Source organism: Sturnus vulgaris, chromosome 3, assembly GCF_052056855.1.
Source record: "Sturnus vulgaris isolate bStuVul1 chromosome 3, bStuVul1.hap1, whole genome shotgun sequence".
NCBI classification, from domain to species: Eukaryota; Metazoa; Chordata; class Aves; order Passeriformes; family Sturnidae; genus Sturnus; species Sturnus vulgaris.
In genome coordinates, this window is record NC_142245.1 from 16,348,802 (window position 1) to 16,367,482 (window position 18,681).

General features: G+C 37.6%; 1 protein-coding gene across 1 annotated transcript in view; it reads right to left on the reverse strand.

Annotated features, from left to right (window-relative positions):
- MSH2 (mutS homolog 2) overlaps window positions 1–18,681 on the reverse strand; it is a 45,326-nt gene that overhangs the window by 7,485 nt on the left and 19,160 nt on the right. Inside the window, exons 7-12 of the mRNA XM_014877461.2 lie at window positions 12,750–12,949; window positions 7,625–7,734; window positions 5,536–5,659; window positions 4,377–4,527; window positions 1,994–2,091; window positions 704–949 (exon numbers count right to left, since the gene is read on the reverse strand). Coding sequence (XP_014732947.1) covers window positions 704–949; window positions 1,994–2,091; window positions 4,377–4,527; window positions 5,536–5,659; window positions 7,625–7,734; window positions 12,750–12,949 — 929 coding nt within the window. The remainder of the gene's footprint in view (window positions 1–703; window positions 950–1,993; window positions 2,092–4,376; window positions 4,528–5,535; window positions 5,660–7,624; window positions 7,735–12,749; window positions 12,950–18,681) is intronic.

Genomic DNA, 18,681 nt, shown 5'->3' on the forward strand with positions numbered 1-18,681 from the left:
ATAAACACTAAAAATGTTTTCGTGTGTAGTAAAATTATCTTAATTACACCAGAGAAAAGGGTAAAAAAATGGTACAGTCATTGAAACATGTTTTGCATTTAAAATCAACTTTAATACTCCACAAATAAAACACTAACAAAGAGGCTGCTTAAAATCTTGCCTACAAAAACGTGGCTACAGTACAATTGATTCCTAGTGGAATTTTCCAAATCAGTTTAGCAGGGTCAGGCTTTTCAGCTCCTGAGGTGGTCTGGCATGTGGAGTTACATTCACTAAGGCCTTACTTTAAGGAAGGACTAATTCCTTATTTTCTACTGTCCAAGCAGCCTCTCTTTTCTTCACAAATGACTCTTTGTAGATTAGTGATCACCTCCAAACAGTGCACTACAACTAAAAATCACAATAACCAATTCCATTACTGTTAGTTTGGATGATGAGAAATATGCCTGTATGTGCAGAAACATGTAGAATATTCTCAGTCAAAGGAAACATTTCACATGAACATTGCATGCAGAAAGATGAGTAACTCAGTAGCTACTTGCCCTTGATGAGAGAAATTGTTTTGACAGAATTTTATTAGGTTGCTGATTTGTTTTGCTTGTTTTTGTTTTCTTTTTTTCTTTTTAAAAAGGCACCATTACTGGAAATACTCGAGACATTTACAAAGTAAATAACAAACAAGAAAGAGAACAGAAATATTTACCAGTAATAATGTGGAACATCTGCTTGCCCTTCTCAAATGTAATGTCATTGGGGATGAAGGCCACCTCATCCTGCACTTCGATGCAGGGATGCCTGGCACCTTTCAGGACAATCCTGCCTTGTCCCTTCTCCAGAATGACAGGCCGGATGTAAGGCAGGGGCGCTCCGTTGGACACGTGGGCAAAGCTGACAATGGCATCCAGCTGAGCTATCACATCATTCATCGTCTGAATGGGCTCTGCATAACCTGGTTTACATTGAGGAGACACAAATTATCAGTGTCATTAGCCATTCTTTCCCTCTTGCTGAGAGGGTACCTTGAAGCCTACACTGACTCCATCAAGTTAATTCATCTGCAGTAACAATTTTCTTCAAGATGAAAGTCACCTCCTGGCAGATTCCAGGATGCAATCCTAAAGTTTCCATGCCTTGAATATCAAGGAGACTTCCTCAGACTAAGAAAAGGAGGAGGTGAGGCCATTTTGATTATTCTCCCTCATCTGGAAATCCAGTAGGTTTCTTTCCTGAATAACACACTGCATTCTGATGCTCATGCAAGCAAAGTCACCAGAGACACAGCACAGACAGTTCAGACACAGCAGCCGTCTATGTTTGTGTGACTGATGGGACGGAAGGCTCTGTCAGATACAGTGCCTGTGACACCAGGCTAGTTGGCCCAGCATCTCCAGTACCAGCTTTTTAAGTTTTGGTGTTTGATTTTCTTCAGTGAAAGGGATGAGGGACTGGAGTCTACAGTCCAAATTCCCCAGTGTCTCTTCTGCTTTCGGTGAAGGATAGTAAAGAATGCCCTGTAAGTAGGAGGTCTTGGAGCAAAATATATGGAAATAACTTAGGAAACCAAGAATTGTTATTGCCATATAAGTAATGACTGCTTGATCTTATATTGCATATCAATGTTCTTAGACCTCAGGTCCCACTCCTTCAGCTCTCTACTGTCCTTTACCTCTTCTGCAGTTTGGGTGAAGATGCCCAGAGTCAGGGAATTAGGTGGAGGATAGATGTGGCCTTTATGGCCTTATTTTTGTTCCAGTTATGGGATTAGCATTTCCACACACCTCATTACTGCACATCTGCAGCAATGCCAGGAAAGAGTCTAGGGACATAAGAAAATTCGTATTTCAAACTTCCAAGAGCTGTCTAAAAGCCACACCTCACTTTTCACACTAATTCTTTGGAGAATATTACAGTTTGTCTCTGTAAAAGACCCTCAAAGAAACAGCAAGTCCTCCCAGCACTCCAGAATGTGACACATCAACAGTGGCATATTCACCTGAAGCAATGTTAATGATTTCCTTAACAATTGCATCCTGAGCCTCTTCATACTCTTCCCTGTTCCTTATATATTCATCATTGATGGCGCTCAGTTTGCTGTGAACAAAACAAAAGTATTTAGAAGCTGTGATGTTCTGCCTTCACCTATAATGCCAAATTTCTGGCCTCCTCCTGTGAGTCAATACCAAGTGCCCCCACCTGCTTTAACAGCAACGCTCAGCACAAAGACCACAAAGCAACTGACCTACAATTCATCCACACCAAGACAGCTTCAAGGTTAATTCCAAGTTTAAGATCACCCATAAGGGCCAAATCAGAAATTCTAGCATCAACACATGACTCTCAAAAACATCTGTTTGTTATAGAGCTGCTATGTGATAAGGACTAGCTCTTAAAACTGAATTTCTGGCTATTTTGCTACATTTTGCTGCTAAGCAACTGTGTAATTAGCCCAGAGTCATACAACAGGCTTATCAGATCTGAAGGCACTGACTTCTTTCATTAATAAAAACCTAAGTTAATTACTGTCACTATGAACAGGTTCTGGTCTTCAAACTAAGGTAAGCTGAAATAAACACAAGAGTTTAAACAAGTTTTTATTCTTCTCAGGCTTGTCTCCTGAACAAAGAACAGGAGTCTGCAAGACTGAATAAGAAACACACCCAAGTAGTGTGCCCACACTATAGGCAGAAGTCAGTCTTGTGCTTCTAGTACCACCTACAGAAGCAACTATAACTTAACTAAGCACAGAGAAGTCTTTTTTATTAGTGATGCATGGGCTGCTTCACTAAGGGAAAGTAACAGATGACACAGTACAGGTTCTAAGTACATCTTCTCAGTTACAGAAAAGCTTAACTTCATCATACATTTAGATTCACAACATATTTAGAACCACAAAAAGCTGTTTTACATTTCAGGGATGTTTTTAAAAAATATCCTCAGTAAATTTTCAAACAAACCGCAATTAAAGTTTACACTTTGTTCATTTAAGTAAATTGGTGCGAAATACACCAACATATTGGCTGGTGTGAACCCGTATGTTTGCCCTCCTTTTCAAAGATAAGGGTTTATAACTATGGAAGTGAGTGATTAACAGAAACCAGTCACTACACCATCCCACCTAGTGGACAAGAAGCTGAACACAGGCCAGCAGTGTGCCCCTGAGGCAGAGAAGGCCAAGCCCATGCTAGCTGCATTGCTAGAGTGGACCCACAGAATGTTGATGGAAGTCATTCTTCCCCTCTATTCAGCACTCCTGAGATGACATCTCTGGTTTTGGGTTTTGTCTTCCCAACATTGAACCTGGTGCAGATGGTCACCACAAAGGTATAGAGCTGGAGCATGTGGCACACAAGGACAAGGCTCAGAGAGATGCCTGCCCAGGCTGAGAGAATCTGAGTTCAGCCTGGAGGGAAGAGGCAACAGACTCTCCTTGGAGGTGCAGAGCAAAAAAATGAGAGAGATCCTAAGATCCCAAGTTTCTGCAAGGAAAAGTCTCATTATATCTGATTAGAAAAGTTTTCATAAATATAGTAATTCAGCACTGGAACTTGTACCCCACAAGGCTGTGAAGGACATTTTAGAGGACGGGCACTTGGGCAAAGCCTTGGGCTATCCCATCTAAGCTTGAGACAGGATCTAATTTCCAAGGTGCATCTGCTTTGAGTGAGGAATAAGAAGTAGCCTTCAACCTAAGTTATTACCCAATTCTGCACATGGAACTTTCTGCTTCATTTGCTCTGTTTAAAAACACTGAAGAACAGAGAAACATCTGACGACTGATGCAGCCCTTGCTCCTGCTAAAATGCTCTAAAAGAGCTAAAATTCGACCAAAAAATATAGACTTTTCAGTTGATCTGTGTCAGAACTGCTGTCCAGACAAGGACACACTGAAACAGCCTCAATGCAATTAGCCTGAAGACCTAAATTTTTTAATAGCTCAATCAGAAGAGCCATAGAATTGAAGTTGAATACACAGGACTTACAGAAATTAGAGAGGATTTGGAACAAAGTGGGGGGAAAAAAAGGTAATCACCAACAAAATTCTGCATGTCACATTTGGTGATAAACATAAATAGCTCTTTCCCTACTGCAGCTTGTGTCTGTATAAACACTCACAGTAAAAGCAATTATGATACTTGCTGCAGCAAAAACAGAGAAATTAGCCCAAGTCACAGGACCAAAAATAGATAACAGTTGGCAACATAAATGGGGAATGCAGCTTTTAACAAACTCTATGCCAATCCTGCTCAATATTTCAATCTGTGAGCCAATTAAAAAGGTGAAAATCTGTAGGGAATCCAGTTTATCAGCATAATTATAAAGGCACAATTCTATTACTTTCAGAACAGGCTTAAAAAATTATCAGTATAATCTCATACCTGTTAGTAAATTTCACACCATTCTTCTGTGTATCAATGATTCCATATTTCGAATTGTTACGGAGAGCTTTTTCCTCCTTGCAAGTTACCCTAAAATGATGTCCAAACTGTGAATTTGCCTCCAGTTTGATATTTTTGCCAGCTTCCAGACCTTTCAGATGAAAAGAAACCAGCTGTATTATCACAAATTCTGCAGCCCGTGCTATTCCTGCTCACTAGACCTCAGCACCCAAGATTTAATTGGGTAGACTTGCTTTAGTTCTGTACAGGTATGAGAAATACCCAGACCAAACACAAATATATAGATTCATTCTCTGCTTAAAGTAACTTTAAGATGCTCTCAAACTGCATATTCTTATCAGGCTCACAATTACTGTATTGCTATGAATTCTCCAGGAAGGTGAAAAATGCAAGGACACTCTGCATTGCTGCTGTTAGCACAGCACCTGTACTCTTGTGATTATTCTACTAACACATAGTTCTGTCATAAGATTTCTCATTCCATCCCTCCACAATCTTGGTTTTCCTTCTTATCCCAGGTATCATCTTTTTACTAAAAGAAATTGAGACAAAAAAAATTGCAAGCTTTTAAAGGTGTAACCCAAAATAAGTACAGTGTTGCCAATTTTCCTTGCCATATTTGCATTACAAGTTGGTGGCTTTTTCTTAAAGTTGCTCTTTCAATGCCTGATTCATAAGCTGCACATGGAATTTTCTGCATAGGATAATCAACTCTTTAAATGTCTCATTTGCTTACGAATTACATTTTGCAAGGAACATCAAGAGAAAACTGAATGGACACTCAGGATAATACATAGAGGGGGGAAAAGTGTCAGTGCAGGTCCTCAAAGAATGTAAAACAGAACTAAACTTAGCCAAGAGTTTGATGAGTTACAGTTCTACAAAATAAGATTCTGCAACATATGTGATGATTTCTGAAATATTGTGGAATGCTGATTAAAAAAATAACAAAGGCCAAGTTATAAACCAAAAATCCGTTTACAACTGCTTGTACTGCCACAACCAAAGTCACCTCAACTCAATAATATAATAATGCAAACATCATTTAACCCTTTAACTCCTTTATACCCATTTTCATCACTTGGTTGCAAAACATTTTACAAAGGAGACACGAATCAAAGGCAGTTACAAACTCTACCTAGTTCTTTGGCTGCAGTCTTTAGTAAGGACTCCATTTTTTCTTCCAGTTCATTCATCTTCTCTCTTAATTCTGTTAAATTAGGATCAAAAGAAGCCTTGACAAGAAATTCATGACTCTCCACCTAGACAAAAATAACAAGAAAAAATTTGTATTATCATAGGCAATGAAAAAAAACATGTCCCTGATCACACACAGTAAAATGAATTTACTTAATTCACTTAATTTTTTATATACATAATGTTGTCTTGCAATGTTGTTTGTGACAGCTGGTGTCTAATTCAACTGCAAAACAAATACATCTCAAATACTTGTTTTCTCACATAATATACTTCATACCAATTTAACAGACTCCTTTCTGCTGAAATGGAGTTGTCTGCACATATATTTGCAAACAAATAACTGAACAGTAGGCAGGGCAAAAAGGGAAGTGAAAGGGAATGAAATTGTCATGTAATTTGTTTGCTGCCCTGGACTTAGGCAGCTAATCAAGACAGAGTGTAAAAGCATGGGGTTTTTCAAGACAAGAAGCCTTTAGAAACTGAAGTTTTTGAAACAGTAATTTCTGCCTCAAAAGAGGCTCTAGAGACTTAGGCAGGAACCTACATAGTATCACCAAAAAATCCTACCAATTTCAACCCAGCTCCTGAATTGAAAAGCAGATACAGTTCTTTCAAAGCTTAACATTTTAAGAGGCAAGGATGAAGCATGTTGTATTTCATCTTTTTTCTCCCTCTTCCCTGTGCTTCCACTGCCAGGTGGCTATGCACCACCAAACTTTGAAGTTGCCCTGACTTGAGGAGGAGGTTGGAGTAGATGGTTTTTCAAAGACCCCTTATGATTCTGTGATAAATAGGAATGGAAGTGACAGTTTCTCAACTTTTATTACAGCTAGGTAAATGAATAACCATATCCCACGCTTTTTGAACTTAGATGTTTCTTTTTATATTAGAATGGATTATTGACATAATTCAGTTGCCATGACAACCTATCCTTCAATTGCACTCAGAATTGCATATTTTATTTGAACTCCCTGAAAATCTAAGAGGAATTTCAAGTCAAAGTTGAAATTCTAATATTCATAGGGATAAGGTTCATTCTTCTGGTAAAACCAGTGTTGGCTTACCTATAGACATTTTCCAGTACCCTGAAGGCGGGGGGGGAACCAAATCTAACATGCCAGATTCTATGGGATTTGACTAAAAATAACTGACTTGTTTTTCTGTTTAGAAGGAGAACAAAACATTTTTAAAGTAGAACCTGAAAAGAAATTTGAAGAGCTGGACTATGAAGGGTGAAGGCTTAAACAGCTGTTAGTTTTAAAGAAAACAGTCCCAGGGCACACAAACTGCATCAACAGATGGTCTGTAACTGGTATAAAGCTATAAATTTCTTCATTACCATACATCACAAATTACAGCAACATGTCAATCAAACAAGTCTTTCCATAAACAGTAAAATGCAGCTGATGGATGCACAATACAAAGAAAGAAAAGACAGTGCTCCTGCCTTTAGAGAAAAGTATGCATGTTCAAAATTTTAAAGCCACTACAGTTTTCACAAGTTCAACAAACTGCCCTTACTACCACATCTGGCATATGTTTAGGTAGTTCTCTTATTTCTACAGTCAGCTGAGACCTTCACTTAGGATAATCCTAATTCCTGGTTAATCAAAAGAAAATCCTAAAAGACTCCCCAGGTAATAAACATATCCTGACTACATTCTAGATTTGAGACATACCACTGTAACTTAAAAAACAAAGAAGTAGAGAAATGACAGAATTACTTCTCCACTTTAAATACTGATGAGATCTTTAAAAAATGGTTTCAAGTCCACAGCATCAATGCACCCAAAGCATTTTTTCACTGGCTAGATATTTTGAGATAGTAGGTGAATGTTCCATTGAGTACCCTGATATACTAGTAACAGTCTTCATATATTTTCAAACAAATTATATACACACAGCTAAATTATCACTAGCTACTTAATATAGATGGTCAATTAAATTTAATGCGTATAGACCAGATTGCAAAGCTCAGTAAGAAACTTTAATTGCAGAGTAAACCCCACCCACACAACAATTCATACCTTTTCCATGTCCAATGTTGTTTCTATCATCTCCAAAAACTTTGAGAAGTCAGAGCAGATATCAGTGAGAGGTGTTATAAATACAGCCAACAACAACATCTGGTGAGTTCCTGTTATGAACAAAGAAGAAAAATTATCATTCACAAACTCCCACAAATTTACCAGAATTCACTTATCCAAGATAAACAACACAACTGCTTAGCTGGTTTATTTTTACAAAGATGGGCTATGACTATTTCACTGAAAAATACGTACCTCTTTCTAAAATTGGCATTATCCCATCTACATTCTGATTAAGCTTGTACCTATTCTGTCATCTTTGTTCATAACTGGGGGTATTAATTCCCTTCTACTATGAGTAAAACTGCAAACAACAGTATAAAAACAAACCTGCTGTCTGAATATTACCAATTCTTCCACATAAAAAAGTTGACATGCTTTCTGCAAAAAATGTAGGTCTTATCATCCACTCAATTCTTCTTAATAAAATATTACCTAATACTGGGAACATTTGTTAATTATAATATGGACATAGCAACTGGAGTGTGTGTTATCTGCTTTTATTTTCCAGAAAAAAAGACCACATATTATAACCAGATCTTTATAGTCACTTCTTTCCACTAGATAGGAAGGCACCAAAATTAACTGAGATGCTCTGTAGCACCAAGTCAAACTTGAACACATATTGGCTTGAAGTCCACAGAACACCAAAAGCACTGAACACAAAGAGCAGTTCACAGTTAACACACACAGAAATTGCCAAATCTGTGAAAGAAGTATTTTCTTCAGGTACACATAAGCTATAAATAAGCACCTATATCCAGCAGCCAGCTGTGGTAATGTTCTGTCAGTAAATGCATGTTTACATCTTTGCAGCCACTTCAAGTTATGGTTTAATCACAGAAAGATTAGCATTATGGACTATGTGATTTACAAAAAATGCCTCAAAATGAATCCAATACTATGAGCTTATACTCACTGAATTATGTACAGAATTATGTTGCTTGCCTATAATGCTTACAGGCAAGGCTTTGCATATTAACAGAGAAATACAGAATTGAGCTCTGGCTATTCCAGAACCTCTCAGTTTCTTACCAGACTAAGAAAAAAGCCCTAGCCTTTCATAAGAAAAAGTGACATAGAAATTTATAGAAAAATTGCCACAGAAACTTACAGAAAAATTGCCACAAAAATTTATAAAAGTCACACAGTGAGGACACAATTACCCAAGTGAATCTCTCCTCTTTCAACATTGTAGTTGAAGTAGAAAGAAAAAGGTTGGTTTGATTCCTTTTTCTCCCATGCCTTTTTGCTTCTCCAATCCCACAAACTTTTAAAGTGAATGCTCTAAACTGACTAATATCTATTAATAGAGAAAAAAATTACATATTGTTGAAAGATAACTGAACTTGCAAAAATTGAGTTTTCTGCCTACTAAAATCTTCAAAACCAAGAGATATGAAATAAAGATTGTTTTCAATTCCAGACTTCTTGCTTGGTCTCTTAATACCTTGGTTCCCTCTTGTAAGAAGACACATCTAAACCAACCAATAAAATAGAAGCAGTCAATGAAGAAGGAAGAGACTGAAGAGCAGAAAAAGTTCTATGTCCATTCTTCAGATTGGGCTTAGTAGTTCCCAGAGCTCCAGCTAATGGAATACATGGCACATACAATGAAATGATCTTCAGTATTCTTGAATCAATGAAAAATGATTGTGCTTGGACTTAAAGTAGTAATTTTAATTTCTTTTATTGAAAGGAGTAAGTAGGAAGTATCATGATGCCATTTTATTATTTAAGCTTGAAGGGTACCTCTCCGCATAGGAAAATGTCATAATCAAAAGTTAGAATCCATTGATTTATTAAGTAAATAAAATCGAATGTCAGGTCAAACTGATATACTGGAAAATTTATTTGCACTTTTAATCCAATTTTAAACCCAGTATTCAGCACTTGAAGGAAGTAAAACAGTGGAGTCAGCAAATAATGAGGATTTACAAAAGTTATATGCATATGCTTTTCTTAAAACACCTGGCATTACAAGAACATAAGCAAGAAACGCCACTGAAAAATTCTAAATTAAACTTCAACATGTCTTGCACCTGTATTCATAAGCTCATAGAAAAGATGCATAGTAAAAAAAAAAAAAAATCCTCTTTTGCACCTACTTAACATTATTAGGATGGAAACTAACCAGAGAGAAAGATTAATAGAGCTATGTACCTTCAAAAGCAGAGATGCATATTGATCACAAAGCCCATCTGTGCCCAGGTGCAGTTTTTAATTTAAACCATAATTTACTTTCTGAAGCACAGACAAGTGTTTATTACACATGTTAAAGGCTTGACTATTAGTACGGTTTAAAAATGTTGCCTGGCAATTAAAACAAAACACTAATCTTCAGACTTGAAAGAGACAGTTAGTTTGGCAGCAAAATGACACTAGTCTATCCAGGCAAAACAGAAAATCCTTATGACTAAGTGCACCAGTCATTTTGATAGTGCAATGGAAAGTGCAATAAAAGGAAAAGAACAATGGAAATTGGGATAAAATACGGTATAGATTTACTACAGACAGATAACATCCATAGAGTGCAGCATTTCAGTCTGAAATACTGAATGCCTGAGACAAAGGGGACTCTGCAGACCTAATGTGGGCTGTTCTAAAGCATTCAGTATGGTGTCACAGGAGGTGACAAGGTGCGAGATCCATGATTTATACCATGACCAGAGTGCAGATAAAGAGGACATCACCCACTTGCAAAAGATGAACAAGCTGAAAGGACATCAGTTCCTCCGGGGCTCACAAAAGCATTTATCTTTTTAAGATGTGTGAATTTATATTAATGCACAAAAGAAGGCTCCTTATAAATGTCACTAAAATATACAATATGGAAGATATCTGTAGATTATATTGGAATAAGATAAATCAGAAATAGATCAACACCTTGAAAACTGGGTTCATAGAAATGAAGTAAAATGCAACACTGAGTAAGATGACACATTGATAGATTAATGTGTTTCCACTATGAGGAAGGGAATAATCAGCAGCATATGACAAAGGATGGGAAACGGCCAAGTTTGATTACAACACAGCTGTAAGACACCAGTGCGACAGTCTGGGAAAGAACAGGATTGAAAGAAGAAGTAAGGGGTATTCAAGTCACTGTATACAGTATGGTAAAAATACACCTGAAACCCAGCATAAAATTCCTGTATCCTACATATCTACAGACTTAAAAGAGTGTTTGTTTGAGATGGCAAGGAAGATGCTTCAGCAGCTTCTTGAAGACAGAAACCTTGTAAGGACCCAAATTTCATGCCCCAGCAATTTGAGTAATGAACAACTGCTCCCTTTTGCCAGCTGGAGCAAAATGATTTGATGACTCAGAGTCCTTTCCCATCTTATGCAGACTTCTTATGGCTAAAACAGAAAAAAGTCATCTTCACTCATCACCGCCCTCCCCAGGTTTCACCACCCATAAAAACAAGGATTTCAGTAAAACACTAATTCATACTGAGGGAAAGGCAGTCACAGCTGATGACTTTGTGGTTGTTCTATATCCCCACAGCCATTCATAGGCAAGGGAGTACTGAAACTAGCACATACTCAGAATTGTCAAAAATCTTTCTGACTTTCCACCCTTTGATGAGCTAAAACATTCTGTACAGTCAGAAACAAAAATTACCAGATCCAGTCTGATTCACTCATGTACACTGAAAATTACCAGACCATTCATGTATTTTGAACAGGTGGTACAAGTACAAAGAAAAATAACACACCAACTATTTTAAACTATCTTTAATATACTGCTGGTGATTGCCCTACTAAGCCCAACTGATTCATGTGTAGAACAGGAATAATCTTTTGCAGTCTATTAACTTTTCCATATGGTGAGCCTAGCAGTTTGCCTTACACAGTTTGCTCCTCAAAACTCTAAAAATGGCATTGTTTTCCAACCCAATGGTATGACAGAGGAACTCTGTCGATCCAAATGGCAGCTAATATAAGTAAAGACAGGAAGCCAGCATTCTGAACTGACACCCCAGGATACAATGGGAATCCAAGAGCTCCGTATCAAGGCTAAAAGAAGCAGAGTCTGTCTGAAAAAGCCAAATGGACATGACTGAGGCAACTAAAGAGTGGCCCAGCTCTTAAAGAACAAAAACAAGCAGAAGAGTTACATCTATCAATTCCTTCAGTTTCAGATCTTAACTGCACTTGGAAATAACGCAGCCAGTAACCAAAAGTTGATTTAAGATCAATAATGTAGACGTTTCATTACTTGGAGCTGCAATACAGCTACAACTGTAGTACAAGAAAGTAAAGACACTAGGTAGCTTTATTTTCTACTCAAATAAAGGAAAGAAATTTTTGTAACCATGTCATTTCAAAGAACATTTGTTTTTAAGGCTTTGGTGCTTGTTTTACACAAAGGGAATTTCTAACAAATTAATGGGCTTCTACAAAAATGAGCTTTCTGGTAGGTTAGAACTGCTATTGCTAAATTGAATCACCTCCTTGTTATGTTGATTTTAGTCTGCATTTTCTTGGTAACACACAGAAAAGGGGCAAAAAAGCAGCTTTTGTACTTTCTAGACTTGTTTATCACAGCATTGTGCTTCCTACTAATGAGGATTGGAAGAAATCCTGCCAGGCTATTGTATCAAATACAGGGGCATTATGATTAAAAAAACCAAGCCATCTAAGTTATACCACTAATACTTAAACTGGGGGGATTCTGTGTTTAATTACAACCCGAAGTGGATGATAACACTATTGTATGAATGGTATCTTGTTTGCAAGATCACAATACATGTACAGTTGGTCAGGAATTCCTAGAGATAAGTCCATGTGAAAGAGTCCCAAACCATTACCCAACAGTTCAAGCATCCCAGCTACACACTAATTGGAACACATTTTCCTGCAAAGATTTGGCTATGAATATTTTTAAGTATCTGATTGGCATTTTGGAATTTCAGCTCATTTAAAATTCAAATGTGTTTAAGCTTTATTCCTGCAACAAAAGCACTCAGGAAAAAAGTAATCTTTGGAAATCTATGCTCTATTTCTTTGCATCATCAGTATACTACAAAACACTGAGAATAGATGGGGGTAGCATTACCTTCATGTTTTTCTAGTGCTTGTATAACATTAGGCACTTGATTGATAGCCTGGTACATTCGGTAACAGTCTTGTAAGTTTGCTGCTTGTCTCTGAAATTTCTTTGCCAGCCGGTTGAGGTCTGGAAAGCGACGTAACAGATCTTCTTGAAGGCACTGGCGTAGCTCTGGATCCATTACAAAAGCTTCGACCAAATTCAACCTACATAAGGAATTCATAACCATGATTAGCATGACATGATCTATAATTCTTTTATGTCACCAGTTATCTGACAGTTTCTATCTGTATCTTCTCTATGGCTGTATCCACCAGCTAACTCCCCTAGTAAAAAAAAACCCAAATGAAACAGGAGAACACAGGAGCTGAGAAAGCAAGGAGATTTAGCCTATGTCAACCTTCTGTAGTTTTGAACAGCCAGGGTTTCTAATGAACAGCACTGGAGTGCAATCGTTCCAAGTGCAAATACCAATGTCTATCCTGTCGGTAAAGCTGACTCAGAATTGACTTTGAGATTAATCCTTTCCCTACACTATCAAAAAATGTCTTCCAGAAGTCTATGGAAAAAGAGGCATTAAGCAGGAAAATAAAGCCCACTGTTGGCAGAGTTTAGCTCCCTGTGGTCAAGGCCAAGATGGACACTGTGCAAGCCAGGACCTCAGGATGGGAATCCTCACTGTTGGAAGACACCTCTGTGCACTGACTACTGCAACCTCTGCTCAGAGCAGGATCACAGCTACAGCCCCTGCCCAGCATGGTGTCCAGGCACATTCTGGGCATCCCCAAGGATGGTCCCAGTGTCAAACCCTGGAACACAGCCCTAGTGACTGACCACCATGGAGACTTCATGTCCCTGAGCCTGGCAGCTGAGTGAGTTTTCAGTCCACCACGCTGCACTGATCTAGTCCCTACTTTGTGAGATGTAACAGGAGACAGTGACAGCTCAAGTCACAATAAGCAACATTCCCTGCTCTTCCCTTATCCAACCACCTAGTCTATTTATTATAGAAGGTTATTGGGATAGCCAGCCATAATTTTCCCTCTGTAAATCCATGCCAACTACTTTCAAACTACTGTTTGCCTCATGGCAGGCATTGGGGGACTGCACTCTTACCAATGAGGGGACTGCCTGCCAGCCTAACCACCACTGACTCCCAGTCTGCCTTCCCTTACTGTTGCTCCCCAACATTTTGGTTTGTTAGCTTTTTGGGGGCTTTTTCTGTGGTTTTTTTTCTTTAATTTTAGGTATGGGGGTTTTAAAATAGTGAAATAAATATTCTTTAAGTGCTGGAAGCAAGTATAAATCTCAATAAGAAGTGACAGAGCATTAAACTGCATTTCTCCACTAGAATGTGAACGAATTTTCGTACATTTGCATCAGTTTTTGCAATTTGTTTTGGATTTTTGCATCAGTTAATATTGCCATCTCTACACATTTTGCACTTGCAGTTAAAAAAAGAAGTTGAATATTGTTAATTTTGGAATGCCGGGGAGGTCAGTGTTATTTGATCACACTTTCAGAACACCAAGGAAGAGCTCTGCCTCCTTCAGAGACCTCCACATATTACATACTGTGCTGATTTCTGGTTAATAATATCTATCAATATCTTTGCTTCAGCACAGAAGTTAATTTTATCTAGAGACATGCAAGCAAAGAAAGGACAGCTTTTACCACATTATTCCTGCTGGTTTGCTTACTGGCAGAGAAGTGCATTTGTTTCAATTACAGTAACATCTGCATTTGCAAACTGCTTTGGAAATGACAATTTTTTTGTCATTCTGACAGCAGTAATCTCTACATTACACACTGCAGTGCTCTGCAGAGTGCCAGACACTGACAACAGTACGCAGGGGTTAACACAGTCCACTGCTGCAGGTAATTAGCAAAGACAGTCAGGAAACAAAGGCTTTGGCTAAAGCAACACGAGATGTAGAAAGCCCTGGACAGGTAGTGGTACATTTCTGTACAGAAAAAATTCTAAAGGAATGTCCTGGCTTTCAAAAAGTATTCTACCCCCACACTCCAGTGAATCTTCTGTATTATACCAAAAAAAAAAAAATCAACTAAAAAGATGAGAGAAGGATCCCACCTCTACATTTATCCATTCAACTACAGCCTTAATATATAAATTTTGAGATTGACATTACTGACACATAAGGGTGCTTTACTTCCAAAAGAAACATTAAAGTTTCAGCATGTACACAGAGCTTGTCAGAAGTAGACAGGAATATACCGAAGATATTTACTGCAAGAACACAGAACAAGACTTGTATGAGAAACATCATGAAAGCCAAGCAATTTTCCATTCTGATCCCTGTTGGTGTTTCTAAGCACGATTTCTAACTTTCAGACTTCTGTCAAATGGTTTGGAGGAATAACAAGAACTACATGATCTTGTCACAGCAGATACATTGCCATGTTTATTACAAGTCCCTTCAATTTGCTGAGCAGACTTCACTTAGGACTCACATCACAAACTGTTCTCTCAGAAGAGCCAGCAGCAACCAGTGACCAAACACAGCTTTTAAAGACTAGGTATTGTTTAAATATTAGGGGAAAAAAGCAATAAAAACTGAACCGAACTAAAGACACATGATACAACTGCTTAACAGCCTAAATATGAGCCCACTAACCAGATGTCCTCCTTTCCCCCTAAGAGATTAGAGAAGGGACCAACTTGCCAACATGAACCTCCCCACAGGAACCAAGCAGCTTGGTCATTTTTAGTCCTGTAATCTGGAAAAAATACCTTTGGCAGAAATAAAACGGGATTGACTGTAAACTTCTCCATTTACTATACCCATGTACTCCTACTGTTACTTTCCCTGGTCTTTAGCAGTTATAGTCATGGCAAACACACAAGAGGTTGTACTGTCCCGATGTTATGTCTTCTCACTTCCCAGGTATTATGCAAGATTTGTAAACTTATTCGTTATTTCTCCTTTAACAAAATACCACCACACCATCAACCCACAAAGAGGAACTTGTTGCAAATACTTTCAAGTTTTAGTATGAGGAAAGTTGCATTAATTTCTTGTTTAAAACCACCTTACTTCACTTCAAAAATCCCAATATTGCTTCACTTAAAAAAAGCACCAGGAAAAAAGCAAGACACATTCAGAAAGTTTATCTATTATCAATGTGAATTTTAATCCAGAAAAATACTACTCCTGCCTGCAGCAGGAAACAAGATTTTTCTGGGTTTATCCAACCTGCTTAAACTACTGACTACTCCATGATTTCAACTTTTAAATTTTAAGTATAAAAACTACTTTTTTTTTCTTGTTTTGATGACCAATTTCATACACTCAAAAATGTGCAAAATTCAAGTTCACCATCAACATCAGATCCTACCTTGCCCTCTCATGGCTTATGTTCGATTTAAAATCGGAGAACTTCGATTCTCTTCCAAGAGATCCTTAGAAAATCAATAATCCTAGCATATGGATATATACACAGAATCACTTCTGAAAACTTGATAAATTTTGCACAGTTGTTATAAGTCATTCAAGAACATCTCAAGCACGACTTCTGTAGTCTTAGCCTGTAGATTATCTTTACCAGGATCTAGATTTTTTCCCCACTTGTGCCTTTTGCAAACCCTTCACGAACAAACCCTTCACTTTCATCCCATGACTCCCTCAGCTTGTTCTACAGCCTCTTGGATAAGACCTGTCAGAGGTATTTCAAAAGCTCTAATTTATTTTTTTCACTCCTCTTTTGTCCACAACGACAAGTTTAAAGAGTTCTCAGATCAGCATGAACAATTTTGCTCTGCCAAAACCATGGTAATTAGACTAACATTTCATGACCTTCCTGGTACTGTTCTATCTCCCCCTTACATTTGCCAACCACAAAGATACATCTGACAGGTTTGTGTTCACACCACATTTTGGATAACAATTTCCTGTTGGTAAGAATACATACAAGTTTGCTGAATAGAAAGGTAATGCAACCATAAGCCATGAATACTGCTCACAAGTAATAATGAAATCAAATGACAGGCTGTTTTTAATATAAAGTTCAGCTGAGGGGGGGAAAAAAAGGAAATACAAAAAGAAAAAAATTTTTAAAATCCAAGAAAGTGTAATCAAACAACAGCTGACAACACTAGATACTCGTTTCTGCCACACAGCCAAAAGGAAAGGAAAATAGGGCAAAACTTTCCACCACAGATCTAAGGCAGCACAGTCAAGATAACAGAAACAATTATAAGTAGTAAAACCACACTAGAACATAAAGGAAATCTCTGTTTCGAGGCAGTTATTTAAACTCGGAAATAAAACCGCAAAAACAGCACACAAGACTGTAGCTAATGTAACTGAAAATCAACACAAGTGCTTATCTTGAATTTGGAAACAGTAACCACCTTTTATTCCTGCTGTGCATAACCATGGCTTTTTACAAGCTTTGAATTCTGTGCCCTAACAAGAATCATTAGGCTTAGCGTGCTCTGGGAGACAGAGAGGAAAAAACCCACTCATCTCCAGGTTTCTGCTGGATACTCCAGAATCCAACTCAAAACATTCCAACTTTTCCCCAGTTTTACAGTTAATAAGAGGCATCTCTTGAACCAACTACTCACAAAAAGCCAACGTACCACACACACACACAAGAAAAAGACAAGAAAAATCTGCTTTCCATCTAATATATGTCACACACTTTCCCAAGTCTCAACACACTGCTTCCATTCCACTGATGCCTGCATAACATTTGACATCAGAAGAGATTGCTTCTTCCCTTGCTACACCTATGCAGCATTTTTCATCACCACTTTAAGGTGCCTCAACACAGACTGTGTCAGGAGGGTTTATTTATATTTCTAGCTTTTTACACAGCTAAATATCAAAGTTTAAGTTAATAGGAAAACATTAATCATGCCAGATTTGCATATAGATTTTATAAAAAAAGAAAACAGAATATTTATAATGCCTGAGCAGCCAGCACCACTAAAAAAAAAAAAAACAAACCAAAAAACCCCAAAAAACAGCTACAAAAAAAAGAAAATAAGCACTAAAAAAACCAATGAGCAATAGGATTAGTTATAAAACACCTAAGGTTTTTATCTCTCCTCCACCACAACCAACATCCTACAAAACGCTAGACAGCTCTGCATCTCTCTGTGCATATAGAAAAGAAAACACTTTCCTCAAGCACCTCTGCTCAGAAAAAGGACATTGAGGATTTTTTTTATCATTTTATGAAACTGGGATCCATATGTAATCACTAATACATACTTAATAATGAGTATAATATATTTAGGTATTACTTCAGGGTAGTGACTTTAAATCTCAATTACTCACAGGTGTTTTCAGAAGAAACTGCTAACTAAAAATTCCACATAACCCAAGGAAAAAAGTGTCAACACTGAAATAAATTATGAATGCACTCTCTTACAAGAGAAGCTGACTTACTTTTTAAGACTTTAAATCTTGCAACTCCCCTGACTATCTAACAGCTGAGTCTTCTGAAGAGCATACATTTGTATTCTCTGCCTGCTAAAGGATTTCTTTGACTTCAGATTAAGATCAACTCTCCTGTCCAACTGTTCTACTTGATTATGCAAAATTTTAATCAAGAAATGCCACTTACAAAAGCAGCATATTAAGGACTGCTTTAAAATATATTGAGACTTTTATCTCACCACAAGTTTCAGAATATGCACAGTTGTATCAGTTTAACATGTTTCCATGTTTTCTTTATACAAAGGAAAGTGAAAAAACACCTCATATACCATCATTTTGTTTCCCTTATGTTTCTTTCCAACTCAGATCTCTTAATCCAATGTAGCCAAAGCAAATCCTCCCTGGATATACTTAACCTAGACATATAAAATGATACCCACACCACCTTACCTGTTCTAATTGGGTTGTCTTTTTCACACAGGTTGCTGTAGTTGATAAATACTGGCTTTTTTTTTTTTTCCAACCAGAAA